The sequence below is a fragment of the Cynocephalus volans genome, chromosome 13 (genome assembly GCF_027409185.1).
Source record: "Cynocephalus volans isolate mCynVol1 chromosome 13, mCynVol1.pri, whole genome shotgun sequence".
NCBI lineage: Eukaryota > Metazoa > Chordata > Mammalia > Dermoptera > Cynocephalidae > Cynocephalus > Cynocephalus volans.
The window spans coordinates 101,235,108-101,256,092 of record NC_084472.1 but is presented as its reverse complement, the minus strand read 5'-3'; the positions used below and the strand labels follow the sequence as shown (position 1 = coordinate 101,256,092).

The 20,985-nt window shown below is 33.7% G+C and overlaps 1 protein-coding gene across 1 annotated transcript in view; it reads right to left on the bottom strand.

Annotated features, from left to right (window-relative positions):
* TNKS (tankyrase) overlaps positions 1–20,985 on the bottom strand; it is a 222,684-nt gene that overhangs the window by 134,327 nt on the left and 67,372 nt on the right. Inside the window, exon 3 of the mRNA XM_063076600.1 lies at positions 18,013–18,108. Within this exon, the coding sequence (XP_062932670.1) occupies positions 18,013–18,108 (96 nt within the window). The remainder of the gene's footprint in view (positions 1–18,012; positions 18,109–20,985) is intronic.

Sequence of the window (20,985 nt, the reverse complement as noted above, 5' to 3'; positions counted from 1 at the left end):
CTATTTTGGAAGTCTTTTGTGACTGAAGAACTAAGATGAAAAATCAAACAGAGAAAGAGGTAAAAGATAAATAAGTAAATAAATAAACAAGAAAAGACTCACAAATATAAAACTTCAAACTGTGTAGACTGGAATGAATGACAGATGATCCACTTATACCTTAAAACAGAACACATTTATCTTTTCATTGTGATATCTAATTAAGTCTACCAAAAAACGAAAGGAAAAAGGTTGTTTACCCAAATAGAACCCCAAATTAGTTTAGTTTTTAGTAAATTTTCTTTTACTATTACTAGATAACAACTTATTTTATAAGATAATTAGCAATGGTTTTTTTCTCATCGGTACATTTTATTACCTCTATGCAAATAAGTGAAAGTATATTCACAAAAATCATATCTCAATGGAGTGCTACTGTTCTGTCTTGGATGATTCTCAACCTCCTGCCTAGCCTAAAAAACCCTTAAATGGCTCATTATTGAGAAAATATCGTGGCTGGAGGTGGTGGAAAGTCTTCCATGGAACTTCTCTTTCAACACCCTTTACATGCACAAGAGGATTCTAATTATGTATAAATTTGAGGTGTTAATAATGTTATAAAAACTGCTTTAAGAACTAGCTAACTGTTCAATAAAATATTTGACATTAACACATTTATAGATATTAGGCTTCTAATACTTGGCCAAGAACATCTAGCTTATAACAATAGCCTCATGAGAATCAACAGAATCAAAACTTGTGTTTTGTTTAAAAATAAGATCAAATTTATAACGGTCTTATATAAATAAATGAAAATTTGAGAAAAGCTCATGGGGAAGTATACAGTGCTTTATCATGAAGAAAAACAATACAGTAAAAAGAAGGCTTTATATTAGATACAGTAAAGAATTTCTGGATAAAATTATAAAATATTTTTTAAAAATTTTGAGGGTATATATAGAGATTAGGCAATCAATAAACATCAATTTAACAGAAAAGTTTCAGAGTCTCTTTCTTGTTAGATTATTTCATTTATCTATGATTCTGTCTGGACTACAGAAGCCCAGTGACAACAATTCTGAATACAGTCTGTATACAACTGATTATCTGCAATTTTTCTTCAACTATAAAGGCTGTTATTGGGGTCCTGGTATGGGCCAGACATTGTAAACTCTATGATAGGAAATTTTACACAGCCTGAATTTATACATAATACTTCCTCCTCATTAATGTGATGGGAATTTGTTTTTTTAAAAAATTGATTTAATTAACTAAAGAGCAAGTTTGTTAGTTTAATAGCAGCTGAAAGTGGAACTTGCAGATTCTGGATCAACAGACCACAACAAACATACCACTAGATTAGATGACTTATCAAAGGTACCTTTTCAAATCTTATTTTCAATTCCAGCTTGATATATCATTTCTTGTACATTTTATACTGTTGGTATGCTATTTTGATTTTACCATTTTACACTGTTATAATAAAATAGTTCTAGTCTATGAAGCACCTATCTACTGAATGATCATTCATGTAGCAAATATTTATTGAGTGCTGGGATCATAACAATGAACAAGAGAAAATCCTGCTTCTCAAGAAGCCAGTACTGTGAGAAGTCAGGGGTGGGAATCAGGCAATAAACATGCAAAAAAAATAAGTAAATGAAATCACTGCAGACAATGACTGATAGGGTGGTGTAAAGAGTGACTGGTGGTGCCACTTTTGAGATGGAAAAGAATGGAGTTCAAGTTCGATGGGCATAGCAATGGGGTTGGAGAGAGAGATGAAGAATTCTGTCCTGGCCATGTCATACTTCTGGAGCTCAGAGGAGAGGACAACACTAGGGCTATAAATTGGGAAGCAGGGGGTTTGAGAAAGAAGTTTTTAGCATATTGATGCTATTTAAAGTAAACAGACTGGATGAGATCACTGGAAAGTTATATAGAGAGGAGTAAAAATCCTAGCACTAAACCTGGGCCCTTCCTATAGTTAGATGTGGAACAGAAAAGAAAAAAAAAAAAAAAAAAAATCAGCATGAGAAGGATCCATCAATGAAACAAGAAAAAAAAGCAGGAGGGTATGGTATCCCAGAAGCCATTAGAAGACTGTTTCAAAAAGTAAGTTGTAATAAATTTTGTTGAATGCTGCTGAGAGACTGCGCAAGGCAGTGACCACTAGATACACAAGAGAGAGTCTGTTGAAAACTCAGGGAGAAAAAGAAAAAAAAACAGTTCAAGATGTTTCAGTATAGTGGTTAGGGACAAAAACAGTACCAGGTCAATTTAGTTGAGAATAAGAAGTGACAAAGTAGAGAGTACCACAGACAACTTACACCCCGAAGGGAAGCAGAAAAATGGGTGACTAGAGAGTGATGTGGGAATCAAGAATTTTTTTTTGTTTTTTTCTACTTTAAAAAATGGGAGCTACTAGAATTCATATATATGCAGATGAATATCAGTCAATAGGCAGAGCATAACTGCAAGAGCCAAGTGCTTGAGTAGGTGGGATGGGATAAGATCTAGAGTAAAAGGAAAAGGCAGCTGGCCTTAGAAGCAGAATGCTTCTCTTCCACCTAAGTCAGAGGGAAGGCGGAGTACACAAGCACAGCTGCATCTCGGTTGGTGGAATTGGTGACAGCAGTAAGTTCCTGTTTGATGACATCTATTTTTTTCGATTAAATATGAAAAAAGAAATAATCCGAGAGGAAGGGATTAAAGGGGTGCTAACGATTTGAAGAGAGAAATGATTGAGGCAAGGATTAAAAACCCACTTGAGATTTATGGTTATGGTTATAAGATGAAATTAGACAACTAATTATATATATCTATATATATATTTCTTTTTTCCAGCCACATTCATTTCCTAAATACAGGAACACAACAGGCAGATAGTTGGGCTTAGTGTTTCCAAGAAAGTACAGGGACAAGAAAGTCAGTCAATGGTTAACAATTTTTGCTACGGAGGGAAGACAATGGTGGATAATGGAATCTAAGCTGGATAAGAAGGTGACGACATGAGTGGGTAAAGCATTAAAAAAGAGGATAGCAGTCTATTGACTGGAGGTCTCAGTGAAATTCAAGAATTTACAGAATAATAGAGAGATGGAAGGATAAGACATAAGGGTCCTATTTTTGAATACTTAAAAATCAAGAGTTTGGATGTATTACGGTTATTAAGAAGACAAGGTGAAGACGAGTGTGAGTGGGTAAAGTAAGATGAAAGAAAAATCAGTCTACATATGCAGTTCAGAGAAGGGAAAAGTGAGGGTGTTAAGTAGTCACCCATGTGGGAGTTGAAACAATATAATCATGTTACTAAAATAATGTCTCAATTTTAGTAATTAATGGGATCCAAAAAAAAGCAATGAAATAATTGTTATTTAGGGATTTCAAGGCCATAAAAGGGGTTAGCATATAGGCTGTTTGCCTTTTTTATCAGTCACTCCAGTAATACCTAGAGTAATACAATTGTTCTGTTTTATCTCTTGGAAAAGGCTTGGGATGATAAAAAAGACAAAAGCACTAGTGAAATTCTTTTAAGACAAAAATCAATAAGCATAAAATAGCATATAATCAAAACTGGTTTTAGATGGTTAGTTTCCAAGGAACCTTGAGCCTCAGCCTACTATAAGGATGCAGAATCTTACTTCCCACCATGAACCTCTGATCTTCAGCTGAATCTGCTTTTAAATAGCCTGAAAGGACCTTACCAAGATATTCTAAATATATACAATGTCCTAGAATCAATTTATTAATCAGTTACATAAACAAAAATGTAGATTTTCCAGAAATGTAGTAGCACTATAGGTAAGTCATGTTTATACAAGTTTTTTCTGATGCCACTGTGATTAACGGGTCACCATATAACTTATAATAAATCAGAACTCAAGGAATTTTTAAAGCTAGTAGATCATCTTCTCCCACTCTTACTTTATGGAGGACAAAATGGAAGAAAATGACTTACTAAAGGCCACAAAGGAAATAAGGCGCAGACAAGATTAAGATTGCCTCTTGCATCTCTTGTTCCTGAACGTAAAGCTCTTTCTAAACATACCATTTTCTGGCTCACAGACATTTGAATAACCAGTTAGTCCATTTCAAATGCCCCAAATAAATTCAAGAGGTAGATACACAAATACTGTTGTTATGTTAAATCAGTGCTTTTATCCTTCTTGAATTTTGGATTCAACTCTTTCTCTTCATTCTACAATCTAGTCATCCAGGTCCTCACCCCTATCACCTCAACCTGGAATTACTAGTGTTCTCCCAAGCAGTTTTCTTGTTTCCCATCTTTTCTTATACTAATATGTAACACATGTATGTCTACTTCATTTTCCTGAAATAAAACACTCCCACAAGTGAATTTCCCTTTTAGAAACTAAAAATAGCTCTTCATTGAGTATAAACATAAGACCTTCACTGGTCTCACTTAACCTATTCAAACTCTTAAGTTTGACATCTTAAGATGTCGGATGACATCTTAGACATCAAATGATTGATCAATGATATCTGATATGGACCTTTGGCTGTCCCTACTATCAAACATTTCCTGTTCCTCACAACAGAATAAACCTCTTTTCTCTGTCAGTCTACATTAGACATATAAAAACCTGGAGCAAAAAATTAACAAATTCTAGAGGAAAAGAATTCTACTTTACCCTCCTAATTTTTCTCAGTTGTTTTAAATGCCTTCACATCTCTGGGTATTAGAAAATTTTATGAACAAATTATCTGACAATTCATTTTAAAAATAAAATTGACTTCAGAACCATAAATGCTATAAAAACTGTTATTTCATAAGTTACACCTTATATCACAAGTATCCAAACTTGGCCCAAAAATAAAATTTGAAAACCTGTCTCTACTCCTTGCTATGGTTTGAAAGTCTCCCCAAGCTCATGTTGGAGCTTAATACTCAATATGGCATTTGAAAGGCCAGCCTTTAAGACCATGAATAAATGAATCCATTCCTTGATTAATGGGTTAATGGATAAGTGGGTTATCATGGGTAAGGACTGATGGCTTTACAAGGAGAGCAAGTGAGCATATTAATGTGCTCTTGCTCAGCCCTCACTATGTGATACCCTCCATCACCAGGGGACTCTCTAGAGAGCCCCTACCAAGAAGGCAGCCCTCACCAGATGTACCCCATTAACCTTGGACTTCCCAGCCTCCAAAACTGTAAAAAAATAAATTTCATTTCTTTATAAATTACCCGTTCTGAGTATTCTAAGTGACAGAACATGGACTAATATACTCCCTATTTCAAAATAGCTGGAAATTTTATGTTTCAATTCAAATCTTTTTGCTTTAAGACCAAGAATGCTTTCATCTTTGAAATTTTCTCTGATTATTTGCAGTCCACAATCTGCTCATGTTCTCTTCAATACCATACAAGATAGTCCATGGCAATCTAAACTTCTTTTAGCCCCAATTTTTACATATCAACCTCTTGTTGTTCCACTAAATTAATAAACTCCTAAAAGTGGGGCAAAATCCCTCACCTTCTTCATCTATCTTCCCCTGCTTCCCTTGCCCCAGAAAAATAATGTTTGGCACAGTGTAGAATATGTGCTGGTAAATGATATTTACATTTTCCGTAAGAATAAGAATGTTGGAAGTAAATAGTTGTTTGGAGCTTCTAACCAATCAACAGTCAAATGCAATAAGAAAAACAGGCCAGGAGAAAATGTATTGATTTTTATTTTAACTTTTCATTTATTCCACATACCATGACAATAAATGTAATGAAAACTCATCTTCTACCTGCCACAGGTGATTTATTTACTAATTCAAAGCAGGCCAATAGCAGAATTCTAAATTACTCAGTGTTTTGCAATAGAAACATCAAGATATGCATACTAAATATGAACAGATATTCATACATTTATTACATGAATGTTTCCATAAATATCTTTACTGTTTTTATTGCACAGAAAAATCTCCTTAAAATTAAATTTCCTACTTCAAAAGCTCAATGACTAATGTCATTCACATGAATATCAAAAAAGTTTTCAAATGACTTCTCCAAATAGAAAATACTAAAAAGTCAATTTAATTATTTTGCTTGAAGAAAAATTAAGGTATTCTGATTTGGTAACTGGGTATTCTTGCTGATGTTAGTAGTTTCAGTAGTATTTATGGTTAAAGCATTTCAAAACCATAATAAAGCATCTAATAGATTCTAAAAATACATTAATACAATTTCTATTCCTGATTTAAAAAAAAAATCCTAAAAATTCTAGGATTGAAAGAATTGTTCTTTAATATTATTTAAAAACAAACAAAATCCCCTCTCTCTAGTAAAAATCAAGCCTCATTCTGGATAGTGAGACACTAGAAATCTCCATTAAAATCAGGAGAAAGATAAGAATGCTCACTCACTACTAACATTTAATAATGTTCTGGAATTACTGATCAAAATAATCAAAATAAACACCAAAATAACATAAAATGTTGAAAAGAAAACATTATGTCAACTGCCAATAACCATAAATTTTATCTACTTAGAAAATCCAAAGAATAAACTAAAACAGTTTTGAGTACTATTAAGAGTTCAGCAATGTTGCTAGTTATAAATTAATATACAAAAATAAAGTTTTCCTATTTATTTTACATATAAAATATATATTTTACAAACAGGACTTAAGGTTCACTTACAATCAAAAGAAAAAATGTAAAATATCTAGAAATGAACCTAACTGGAATTATGAAGAACCTGTAATAAAAATATGTAAAGAATTATTCTTAGAAGCCTAAGAAGCAAATAAATGGAGACACACACCCTGTATTTGGATGGGTAGGCTCAAATTAGAAGGATGTTGATATCTCCAAATAAATCTAAAAATTTAATGCATGCTCCACGTAACCTCTCTTTTATCATAGCGCCAGATGAGTCTGAAGTTGTCCTGAAAAAATAAAGACACCAGAGCCATGAAGAAAAAAAAAATAGAGAAAACTGCCTTTTTGGAATTGAAACATAATAAAATTATTAAAATGATATGAATCTGGTACAGTATTAACAGATCAATGGATCAAAATAGGCCTAAGGCTATGTAAGTTTAGTAAATAATAAATGTGGCATTTTAAATAAGTGTTAACAAGATAATTCAATAAATGGATAACAACTAGAGAAAAATAAGTATAAGTATAGGGATGTAATTTTCTTCCGAAATACTCTTCTGGGGGATAAGAAAGTCAAATGTAAAATACTAGAAAGAGTAATTTTATATAAGTTATGGTGCACCCTAAGCACTTTCTAAACTCAACACACAAAACTCAGAAACCTTTAAGAAAAAGATTATTTCTAGCAGTCTAGGAAAGCACATAGCACAGTGCCCAGCATAAAGTAAATGCTTAAGAATTGCTAGCCTATGCATTTCGTAAGACTAAATTAGATTTCACGTGGCCTCTAAAAAAAGTCACTAGTACAGTGACTGAAAAATAGCAAGTACTATATATACATACACATACTCACAAACACACACACACACACACACACACACACACACACACACACACACACACACACACACACACCCATGCCCCTTTAAACTCAATTACTGCCTCTTTTATCAATTTAACCACTACCTTGTTTAGCTATAAACCTGCTGCTAGCAATGTCTTTTCTTCTGTATAACAGAAGAAGGATTGAGAAGAGAACTGTGTCCTCCAGGGTCACCAACAACCCTCCTTCCTATTTCAAAGCTTCAGTGAATTGCTCCGTAAGCAAATGGGTATAATCTAGTTAGCCTCGTCCTAGCAGCTAGCACTAGGAACTATGTTCCTCACTGACATTTGCTGAAATAGAATGCTGGAGGGTATTAAATGCAGGTGTAAGGACAGTTCTGCTTTGAAATATCAAGCATAAAAGTAGGTACCTTTTCGAAGAAGGTTTTTGCTTTTAGGTCAATTTATGTCTTTTGGCATCATGTCCCACTCCAGTTTTCTCAGCCTTGTGGATGAATAATTTAAGACAGGGATACTGACACTATTTTCAGCAAAGCTAGTATACACAAGGAAAAGATGGTATTCTATAAAAATTCCACTAGTAAATTCCCCAACACTAAGGTAGTTAACTGTAATATGGGTGCCTCCTTAATCCTAAATTATTCTTATTCCCTGATTCCACCACTCAATAACAGCTCCTATTTTTTAATAATAAAAAACTCATGCCATATGTTCAGTGACTTTTTAAAGTTTCAAAAAACAGTTCTTCTAAATTAGACAAACTAGGGAAATACTTGCTACTGTGCTATTCTAATCCCAGGGCTGAGCCAAAGAATAAATGGAACTAATGAATAGTACAGAAAGAAGACAATGAACAGGGGGACCATGGGCTTCTCAGTTACCAACTGATAAAGCAGCAGGCTTGATAACTTTCATTTTTAGTCACAATTATTAATTTTAATTATAAACACTGAAATCAAAACCTTGCCTTTTGTTCAGTTTTAAAAGCTAAGGCATTAAACAATTGTTGTTCTCTGTAGTACTATGTGAACTGTAATCAGGATCCAATACTATCCCCTTATATCTCAGAGTTGCTTGGTTTCCGACTGGCAGGTAGATTTTAAAAAACAGGTATGTCACAAAAATTTCTACTGTTCATGCAGTTTTACTCAATGCTAAATTTTCAGAGTGTCCTTAAGAGTAATGACTAATTCCATATAGTAATGACTGATTAAAAATAATTTCAAGACTTCTGGGAAAATAAAGTAGATGTATTTTTCCCTATTCCTTGCACTAAGTACACCTAAAATACCTAGACATTACATATAAAACAAACATAAGAAGACTCTAAAAGGTGGAGAAAAGAAGGCAGACCAACTAGGGATCTCAGTTTCCAAGGAATAATATAGTGGTGAGTCCCCAAGTACATTTGCCCCATATATTCCAGACTTACGAGCTTAAGAAGCTGGTAACCCAGAAATGCCAACTGGCACAGATAATAAAGACCTTAAAAAAAAAAAAAAAAGCCTGCTCTCTCTAATCAAAGGACCTAGAAAGGCAGAGTCTAGCAAGAAAGAAAACCTTTACACAATAACCAGTCTACTCCAGCCAAATACCACATCCACTCTCTCTCTCTCTCTCTCTCTCTCACACACACACACACACACACACACACACACACACACACACACACACACACACACACACACACACACACACACACACACACACACAATCTGTGGCTCACCCCCACTCATGCCAGCAAAGACCCAATGATGAGCTTAAGTTTGTACTCTTACCATGCTTTAATGAAAAACCAGGAGCCAGGACTTTCATCCCAGCCAGGTAAAAATTAGTCCCTCTCCATCCTGCATTGTCAGTGGAGACCACGTGGGGACCATGGACTTCCCCCACCTAGCAACAGCAACATGCCGCAAGATCTTCCCAATAAGGTGATGTCACAGGAGGACTAGTAGAAAATCAAGACTCCCACTACAACTCAATGGTAACAAGGCCACTTCCTACTCCCTCCCCATAATATCATTGTAAGCCATGTGGGTGAGAGTAATGAGGCACTACTACCTCTCCTACCAAGGAAGGTATCAGTGGAGGCATAGTGAGGAGACAGGAATGCCATCCACCCCCAGTGGTAATGAAAAACTCCCTCTTGGGTGTCAAAAGTTGATGAGGTGGGAAACCTAGTCTTCAACCCACAACTAACTATAAGGAAGCAATGTCCTCCCCCAACCCCTGCAGTTCTTCTACCAGAGCAGTGTCAAATTAATCCAGCTAAAACAGGTTTAAATAAGATCCTGAGTCTCATAACATAATACTCAAAATGTCCAGGTTTCAATAAAACACCAAGAACCAGGAACATTTCAAACTGAATAAAAAGACAACCAACAGATACTATATTCATTTTCAATCGCTACTGTAACAAATTATCATAAACTTAGTATGTTAAAACAAGATAAATTTATTATCTTACAGTTCTGGAGGTCAGAACTCTGCCACAGATCTCACAGAGCCTAAATATCCCAAATGATAAACAGAATTTGGCATCATGAATGAGAAAACATGACTTAACTATATGCTGTCTAAAAGGAACTTAGTTCAAACATAATGATAGAGGCAGACTGAAATTAAAAGGATATAAAATATATACCATGTAAAAATCAATTTTAAAAAAAGGCAGGAATGGCTATGTTAATATCAGATAAAGTAGAATTTAGAGCAAAGAAAATTATCAGAAATAGTCTTTACATGATGAAAAAATGGTCAATTCTACAAGAAGATATAACAGTTCTAAATATTTATGCACCAAACTACAAAGACATTAGGGGAGAAAGAAACAAATCTACAATTATAGTTGGAAATTTCACTACTCCTCTCTCAACAACTGATAGAACTACTAGACAAAATCAGCAAGGATGTAGAATAACACAGTAACACCATCAATCAACAGAATCTAATAGACAATTATACAACATTCTATTCAACATCAGAAAACTCATTCTTTTCACATCCCCATGGAACATATACCAAAATAGACCACATCCTGGGCCATAAAACAAAAAGTTTAATAAATGAAAAGAATTGAAACCATACAGAGTGTTGTTCAAGCACAATGAATTCAAACTAGAAAGCAATATTAAAAAGGCAACAGAAAAATCTCCACTTAGAATCCAAACAACGTACTTCTAAGTAGTCCATAGGTTAAAGAGGAGGTCTCAAGAGAAATAATAAATAATATACCAAATTGAGTTAACATGAAAATACAGCATATCAAAATGTGTGGGACACAGCAAAAACAATGAATACCAGGAAATTTATAATATTAAATGTACATATTAGAAAAGAAGAAAAAAACTCAAGTCAATTTTCTAAGCTCCCACCTCAACAACCCAGAAAAAGAGCAAAATAAGCCCAAAATAAGCAGAAGGAAGTAAATAATAAATATAAAAATGGAAATCAATAAAACTGAAAAAAGAGAGAAAAAAAAAAAACAATGAAATAAAGAATCAGTTCTTTGAAAAGCTCAATAAAATTGACAAAGAAAAAGAGAACATGAAAATTACCAAAATCAGAAATAAAACATATCACTACAAACCCTGCGGAGATCAAATGCCTAATAGAGAAAGGAAAACTACAAACAACTCTACATACAAATTTGGTGTGAATCTGCAATTATGTCAAAATAAGATAAAAATTTCAAAGAATAGAGCTAGTAACTGCTATAATACAAAAGCGTTAATGAATTCTAATGTCGCATGCTATTTTAAGAAGCAAATATTAACAATAATAACTTTATTATAATAAAACTTAAAAGAACCATTTAGAACAGCAGCAGTTTGGTTGTAGTTGAAGCTCTAATCCAAATTGCAATGAAAATGCTATACGATTGCTACAGTTGACTAAGGAAAATGACGGCTACTCTCAGAGTATATACTAACAAATTATTATGCTTCACAAATATGTCATTTTTGATGAGTTGAAAGATTATGCTGGTTTTAATGATGTAAGCCTAATGGCTTTAATCACACAAAAAGGTTGATGGATAGAGCTTGAAGTGCTAGAGTTCCAGGTTATCTAAACAAAAAGTTAGACAATACCTATTCCCTCCACTCCATATATGTTTGTAATTGCCCAGTAACTCATATAAGGCTTATTTACATTATTTCTGCTACCTCTTACCTATGAATAGCTCAAACACGTTGAAAACAACATTTTTTTCTATGGAAGGATTCATACTGTCTTTTAATTCCATTTTTTCATGAACTTTTTGAAGTACCCTTGTATTGTTTTTCTTAAAGTATTAAATGAATGTTAATCGAGCCCACTGACTAGAGAGCGTAGAGCATTTATAAAGTTCAATAAATCAATTTATTACCAAATCAATTCATTTTATTATAATATGATGATGCCTCATGAAAGTAATATTAAGAAAATTTTCTTTTTTAAAAAATGGAAGAATCTTTAATCTAAATAAGTAGAGAAACATTATATTAACAGATTGGATTTAAGCCCTGAGTTTATGGGCCAGTATGACTTGATTTTATTTTGGGCCAGACCATATCCTTCCACATGAATAAATAGGTAAAAAATATGATTCTTCATTTATAAGAGTACTGACTCTGGAGCCAAACTGCTTGAGTTCAAATCCCAATAATTCCCCTTAACGACTCTTTATGCCTGTAAAAATAACTTACCCTCTCCGTCTATAAAAATGAGCACAATGATAATATCTACCTCATAGTTTCAATGTGAGGATTCAATATCATTAGAACAGCGCCTCACTCATAGAAGTATTCAGGAGGTGTTAGCTATCATTATTGTTATTATATTTTACATAAAGCTATTTAACATCTTAGAAGAAAGTGTGGTTTGCTGCAAGTAACCTAAAAATAATTCAATATAAACTACTAAACAAAAGGTGATAAAAAGAAATTAACTAGCTTCAGGTAAGCCTTTGAACTGTTTGTTCAAGTTGTAAGTAATCTTTAAAAGTTGAATCAATGTGTCCTATGTCAGATATAGTCTTTTTAAAACGTTACTAGTTTTATTCCTCTCCTAAACTGTTTTCATATTTTAATGTTTTAAAAGTGTTCCAACCACTTTTAATAACAAAACCTTAAATTTTTCTACTCATGTCCAAAATTATAAACAGATTAAACTATTCATAAAATTTTCTTAAAAATTGGTTAAATGATTAACATTTTAAACATATCTCTAAAATAAGTACTTTGTTTTATTTCAACAATAACAAATTTTAACTTTCTTTGCTATAATACTAAAGGTAATTTTTTTAAAAATCAGGAATCCATCTTAATAATAATTTTCCTTTAATAAAACTCAGGCGTATAAACATACAGCTTTTCTTGAATCATAAAGTAAGGTTTATTTTCTCCTATGGTTTATTCTCTAGTATGCACGTTGTACAATTAGACTTCCTAGTAAGTGATATAAATAATTTCTAAAATTTAGATTAATGGCACGAGAAGCTGTCTTCAATCATGTAGGCTGATAGTAAAACTGTACTACACCTAATATGCAATATGCCACACTGTAGTATAGCTAATGGGCAAAACAGCATATTAACATAACAATGACCCAAAGAAGAGAGTAAAAATTAGGCCCTGGTTTGACATCTGAAAGTCTGATGTGACAGCTACAGACAGTCTGATCTTTCCAGAACTGAAATGTTCCAGATTAAAGGAGCCATCCAATTTGTTAAATGCACTTATGTTTTAAGAGGTGTATATGATTATAACCAGTCCAAAACAATTTTTTAGGAAGTAGAAGGTTTATTGAGACTATTATAACATAGCATGAGATGTCAAATAACTAATGGTTAATCCGTATTTGTAGGACCTAGAAAATATGCTGCTCTCAGTTACCAGTAATCAGACCTTAAATGTATTTGATTATTCAATCAGTTTATCTCCTCTTCTAATTCCTGGGGACAAAAAAGTGAATGAGAAGGACAAAAGTCCAAACCCTTGTGAAGCTTTCATTGTACTGGGGCAAACAAACAATAACAAAAAATGTAGTTTTAGATATCAATAAACCCATGAAGAAAATAAAGTAAGCTAATAAAATTGAGGACAAGAAGGCTACTCTACGGAACAGACATTTGAGCACAGATTTGACTGACGAACCATGTGAGGTTCTGGGGCAGTGTTCCAATTTGAGTAAATAGTATGTGTTAGCCCAGACACAGAAAAGGGCATCATCTGTTTGAAGGACAGCAAGCGCCCAGGAAGCAAAGAGATCAAGGGAGAATATTGCAGAAGACAAGATCAGAGATATGCAATTCTGGAGCCAGATCAGGACAGGCCATGGTTAAAGAATTTGGATTTTATTCAGAGGTAATCAGAACATATTAAAACTTTTTTGGATCATGGGATTGATTAATGCTTTGGAAAGACCACTCCAGATACAGTGAGGAGAACTGAGTGAGGTTAAAGTAGAGGCAGACAGACCCATTATGAGGCTACTGCTGTCATGAAAAACAGAGATGACGAAGGTGTGGACCACAGCTAACGCAGAGAAGATGGTAAGAAATGGTTGGACTGGGAGACTGAAAGTATGGTAGACGTGAATTACTAACAGGTTGGATACAAAGTTTGAAGAAAAGAAAGTAATCCTAAATTTTGGCCTGAGCAAAATCTAGTAGTCAAACCTAGGTAGGCAAAATTCAGGTCATTTAAGTCTTCACTGATCATACTAAAAATTTTGGTATTATCTGAAAAGCAGTAGGAAGCAGTGGAGTAGGAAAAAAAGAGGTAGGATTTCAGATATTTTGCTGATTTACCACACCAGTCTCAGCAAGAACATACCAGAATCCTCAATATTGCCTGTTAGCCTGAGTCACAGCTGATTACTTCTGGAGAGACTGGGAGGCTGCTCATTAATCAGAGGTCAGGACGTCCTCAGAAGTGCAATGAATCCAGGTTGAGACACCTTAGTGCAAATATATCCTCTTCCCCACTCCCTTACCCCTAAATCTACTAGGCAACTATTAGGACCAATTATCTTGGCATCTTAAACCTTGTGACCATCATCCTGCCAATGATAAACATTCCTTTGGTCATCTATTCTTTCCCACACTCTCAGTCTCAATCTGCTCTCACCTCTTTTTCTGACTCAGCTTCCCATGCTGTGTGATCTTTCTGATTCTTCCGCTGTGTGCCACAGAATCTCCTTTATATGGTTAATAAAATCCTACACCTTCACCCTCTAATATGAACATCACTTTTGTCAAACATCTTTAACTTAAATATTGCTCTCCCATAATATAACACATGCAGTGCAGCCCTTTAAAAGGGAAGTTTCTAATTCTCCAATCTCACATTTTTCAAAGTCAAGAATAGAGATATCTACCATGTTTGTGGATGCTAAGATTGATTATGGTAAAGAAGCATAATTCCAATGGAATTGATAAAATGACTCTAAATTCACGAAGAAGAATAAAGGCAGAAAGTAACCTACCTAAGTGTGCACTCAAAAAACTAAAACATATCCATCAAAGGATATGATGAACTCACTATAAACTGATGCTGCAGAAGAATACATTAATGCCTTCTGGGAACATTCACATAACTAAATTAAAAATATACACATATATAATTAAGCAGTGTCTAATATGTGAAGCTGATTTGATAGAGAGAAAGAAGACTATAGGGTGTATGTACTCACAGAAAAGAAGTTATAAAATACACCAAAATGTTACCTCTAGGTAGTAGAATTATGAATACATTTTTTTCCTTCTTGTGCTTTTCCTATTTTCCTCAGTTTCCGAATAAATGTATTATTTTATAACCAGAAAAAAAGGCCAAAATATATTACGTTAAAAAAATCAATATTCATAATACACTAAAACTCTTCAATGAAATTTACATATGCTGTTTTAGACTTTCATATCCTTGTTTCTTCAAAAAAACCAAAAAGCTCACAAAACTCCAAGTCTTTCAGCTGACTGCCTAGAATTTCGTCATTAGCAAAAAAAAAAAAAAAAAAAAATCCAAAAAGGAAAAAAACCTAAGAGTTCTTCTAAGCATATCATTCACTTACGCAATAATTCAGCAGAGTCTGATGAATCTCTCCAATTAAGTATTTTCTTTTAAATTCCTAAGTGCACTAACCAAAGCAAATGGTTATATGCTGGAGTCCCTTCCCTGTAAAACTCAGGGTATACTGTTGCTTTGTAAAGCTTTGTAAAAAACCATGCATTCTTTATGAATAAGAGTTCATTAGTCAGTCATATACAATATTTCTAAATGTTCTATAAAAAGAGATTTTCACTTTGTTAATTTCCTTTAAGAAAGATACATACATACTTGTACACAGTTTTGGCTAATGCACAAAGGTAGTAACATAAAAAATGAGGTGTTGGAAAGAGATTTTCAGCAAGTAAATTCTCAAAGAGAAAATATTTAAGAACAAAAACTTCACTCTCAGGTAAATAATGATACTACATTACATCTGGCACATAAATAAAGAAAGACACCTCACTCAGAATAATCTCTAATTTTACATTAAGGCATTCCTTTCAACAGATAACCTTTCTTATTAACACCTAATCTTTTAGCTTTGAAAATAATACTTCCACCATAATTCAACTGGAAAGAATTGCTTAGTAGAGAAGCTGTATGGGCAGAAAAACATTTTGGAATACATTTCACCTAAGTGTTATTTCACTGCATTATATAACATGAATGTGTAAACAGAAGTAGCTTATATTTTCAACAAAATTAACTACTATTACTAGACTATGTTCTTCTTTTAAATCATATTTGAAAAGTTGTCTAGCATTTCCAAAAAAAGCAGATATTTTTGAGAACAGTTAATGAAACCAGTATTATGAGCAAGAAGAATTTAGTATCTTTCTATCTGAGCAAAATACAGCGCTACATGGTTTTCAAACAAGTTTTAATAGAGTATCAGTCCTCCATGAGTCTTCAGTCTCCATGAGTCATTATATCAAAGTTCTTTCCCAAACTAACAGCAACTAATATAATCTTCCCTGAAATTCATTACAAATGAGAAGATAGCTTCTTGTTAATATTAACTTATATTTAAACATTGCCTTTTAAAAAACTAAAAGTGGATCTAAAAGCAGCATTGCATTAAAGGAATCTAACAAATGGGCAAGGCAGTTGGTGAGAATTGGAGAGAAGAAAAGGTCAGAGGGATGACACTTAGATATGGAGACAGTTGTGCTCCTCATTTATAATGTACCTCTGTTACTATGAACTATATTGCTCCTTTGGTCAGAGGCCACTCCAGACCTGTAACTGTAGCCCAGGGCTTTGTTAAAAGAAGAGACATACAGGCTGCAGAAGTTAAGCAGGCCTGAGGTTATGTATTTTAATTTCCTTATTTAAAATTGTATATTTATATTCCAATTTCTTATCTACACTGATTTAAATAGCTTTATTCCTCTAGTGTATGTTACCTTGATGCAGCAACTGAATCACCTAACCTTTTATTAGTAAGGAAAAAAATCATATTATTCTGATTTTGCAGTGATTATATTAATTTTAGCACAGTGGGAAGTTGTCTTTCCATGCAGAGTAATTAACCGAAATTCCATATATTTTCAAAGGTTTCTGTACAAAAACGTTTTCCATTCACCTCAGAATCTTTGTTCAAAATGCACGGCATGGACTCTAAACTTAAATGAGAACAGAAGATTTATTTTATTCAAACATGGGCAAATTTAAAAGGTAGTTAAAAAGTCATTTACTTTCACACAACCTAAAACAATACTGTTAGCACTGCAGTGACAAAGAGGCTGCAAATTATAAAGGTCAGTTAAATAAAAGAGGGCAAAGGGAGCAGGACTCAGATGCCAAGAATAAAAACAAAAATAGATCCAATGCAGCATTTGAGAGTGAAGATCAATGAAAACATTTGCTCAAGATCATTGTCGTTTATAGTATTATTTTCTATAATGTTATGAGCAATCCTTTCTATCCTAGCATTTCCTGTCTGCTGGTTCTTGGCATTTGCTTTAATAAAACTAATACCTAAGCCAAAAATTTGCATTATCTGAAGTAAAAAAGATAAGATATTGCCTCGGTTAAAAATAACTTAGTTATCATGGTAAAAGTGAAAACATGATGAAAATATAAACAGATGGCAAGGGAGAAGCAGTGGCATATTTTATCTAACTATCGATCTGAGTAATAAAGCGGCAGGTTGTCTTTCCAACCCAAACTACTTTTACAGTAATACAAATGCCCTTGCTTGCTCAACAGTGAAGGTCTTAAAAAGAAACACCCGAGAGGATGATATACAGAAAAATTATAATATAAGCCATAAAAATGACTGAAACATGAGTGATTAATATATGTTATGATTTAATGCTATAATTCTAAATAGAGTAAGCAATCTTACTGCTTATGCTTATGACAGCATAGCAATTAATGAGACAGATATCAAATTAATAATAAAGTACTAGATAATAGCATATATATTTGTTTAGCTTCATTGGTGGAAAAAAAATTCAACTCGTAAAGATTTTATCAAATCAAGCTAGTAGTTGCACAGATAAAATCATTTGGTAGCCCTCTGTTTTCTTACCTGTAAGGACAGCTTTTGCTGAAGGATCTGCCAGGTCCAGGGCTGATTTCCCATCAGTGTTCCGAATGTTCGGATCAGCTCCGTGCTGCAGCAGTACTGTGCAGGGAAAGCAGAAACAGTATTTTACCTCTGGGATACAGAGATTATTTACTGGTAAGTGTCCTCTCGGCATGGTGTAGGCATAAACATACATTGCACAATATTTTTCTCTTTCAGGGAAGAAAAAAAGAAAGAAAAGAAAAAAAGCACTGCAGCAAAGGATCCTCTCTAGAGTAAAGTGAAGTTGACAACTTATGGTACAGTATTATCACATGGCTTAACATCATAAACATGAAACTAGGAAAATCTTGCAACAGACAGTTTTGGTTTGCCTCCTTCAGGCAGCAGTATGGGAAGCTATGTGCTCACTGACTCACACTGTGAAATATGCTGTGAACCTGCCCTATCTTTACTACCACTGTGGCTGCTTGCTGCTGCTGCTGCTTTACTGCTGAATTTCCAAATGCTTCCTCTCCTCAAAACAGTTGTAATACTGTGCAAGCTTTTTAGTGGTTCACTGCTTACACATGAAATTCACCATAACATACTGGCTTGCTTCCAAGAAGTTTAACAGACATAGTAATGCATACAACTCTGGTTATCTGCATCGAGATGAAAAAAAGAACTGCCTTCTAATTCTTTCCTCCAAAAATTTTTAGAAACAGAAACTCAATCACTATCATATATGCTAAGGAATGAATGGAACACATGCTATATTGGGTAGAAAGTAGCTACAGAGAATTCGTAGATACGAAGGCTCCTACAAAAGACAGAACCAACTTAGGTAAAATCCAGATATAATATTTTATTAATCCTAAACATTTCTCAGCCACATCTAGTGAGTATGTGTATGTTGGGCACAGGGAGTTGTTGCCATAATGCTACCCAACCAATGATCAAACTAATAAATATATTAAAAAGTTGTCCAAATAAATACAACCCAATTACAAATTACGAGCCACTACTGTCGATGAGCCTCAAATCTTTACTCATTAACAGTTCAATGCTAAAATACATAAATTCCTTTGGAATGTTAGGAAGGAGATCCTCATATATTATTAAGCTATAAGTCCAGCTGTTTATAAAGCTCTTCCTCTCCCTTTAATGCAAAAGCCATCAAGTCAATGGCTTTGTTAAAGAGGACAAACAATAGCTTTTAGCAGAATTAGGACACAGTTACTAGGAAGATGAGCATTTACATCTCTTCCATTAGTAGACCTAGAGTAGTTTCAGACTTGAGACAATAAAAACTGGCCATGGCTGAGAAGATGCAGTGAGATCTTGCAAAGTCTTTCTGTATTATTTCATTCTTGAATGTAAGCAATGATCATAATTATTTCCCAGATATTTATAAACTGAAGAGTAAGGAGAACAAAGTAGAAAGTACCACAATATCAAACTATAGTCACTCTTTCAATATAATGAAGAGAGCTTTCACAGCACCATATTTTTTATTCCACGAAGAAATTCTAGTGTGAAAATTTGGCTTGTCAAGGGTCTTTATCATAAAACAGACTCAAGAATCAAATGAAAGCTAATAACTATCTCTATATGTAGTTACTAAGTGATCCCATGCAAAGGGTAGGAAAACAAAATTAACAGCTACCATGAAAAGTAGTTTTTTACTGCGTACTTCAGAAACTTCAGAGCCTGCCTTAAACAAGAAGGAATGTTTTTATTTAACAGAGTTTGACAATTACATGATGCGAGCTTTCATTTTGTAACTTTCAATGAGTGGAAGAGGCAAAATATTGAAAGCCTGACTACTCCTCCAAAAGTCACCTAAAACCTCAATCTTTCTTGTTGTAACCAATATTTTACCTATTGCTTTTCCTATTTTGCAATAGAAATTCGCCATTACAGTTTAGTTACAGTTTTGTTTTGTTTTAGGTGACTTTAAAAAGAGTGATTTTTTTACTTAAAATATATGTTTTCAAAACATTTTGGGGTCATAACTACCTCTTTCATGGAACCTAAACACACAGACACATCCACTGTAGAGTAATGCAGCATCAGGAAAGAAGCAGCTGAATTTTCTAAACCAGATGCTGACAACAAAATCCATGTTAGAAAATATTTAACCATTTTTAATTCACCAGATTAAAATTTTTTTTTTAAGTTAAAAATAAAATTCAGTAGAGTTAAAAATTTTAGGAGAAGTACAAGTATCTGCAATTAGATGAGCAGGGGTCTAAACTTATTACTGAAATGAATGAGCAAGGCTCTGTTCCAATAAAATCGTACTTAAAAACACTGAAATTTGTATTTCTATTAATTTTCATGTGTTAAAAAAATATTATTCTTCTTTGGATTTTTAAAAAAACATTTAAAAATATAAAAATTCTTAGCTTGTAGGCCAGGTAAATACAGGAGTGAGCCTGGGTTTGCCCTATTTGCCCTATGGGCCATAATTTGCTGACCCCTGACCTTAGGCAGTGCTATACAAAGTGTGGTCTAAGGAATGCTCTAGTCCCAAAACTTTATAATCCATCTACACTGAGATAAGCACAGAAATTGAGGGTAAGCATTTAGAACTATGTTTGACATTTTAAAATTACTTTTTCCAGTGCTTCATTTTATTTGTATTTTATAAATTTATTGGTCTGTCATGCATGGGGGGGGGGGGGAGAACCCTGGTCCTCTACCAGAGACAATTTGAGAAGCACTGAGCCAGAGCCCACATAAAATTCTCTGGGCCTCAGTTCCCAGGCCTATAAAGTAAAAAAGCTGGACTAGACAGGTGATCCCTAGGTATCTAGGGTGAGGACTCCAATCTCTGATAATGCTTTTATAGTTACAACCAAAGACCTAAAGCATTAAGATCTAAAATCTTAAAAAAAAAAAAAAAAAAAAAAAAGTTGCTTCAAATACAATCTCTTCCTCCTCCACCCTCCAAATCAAAATAGAAAAGAAAAAAGAAAAAGAAAAAAGGTT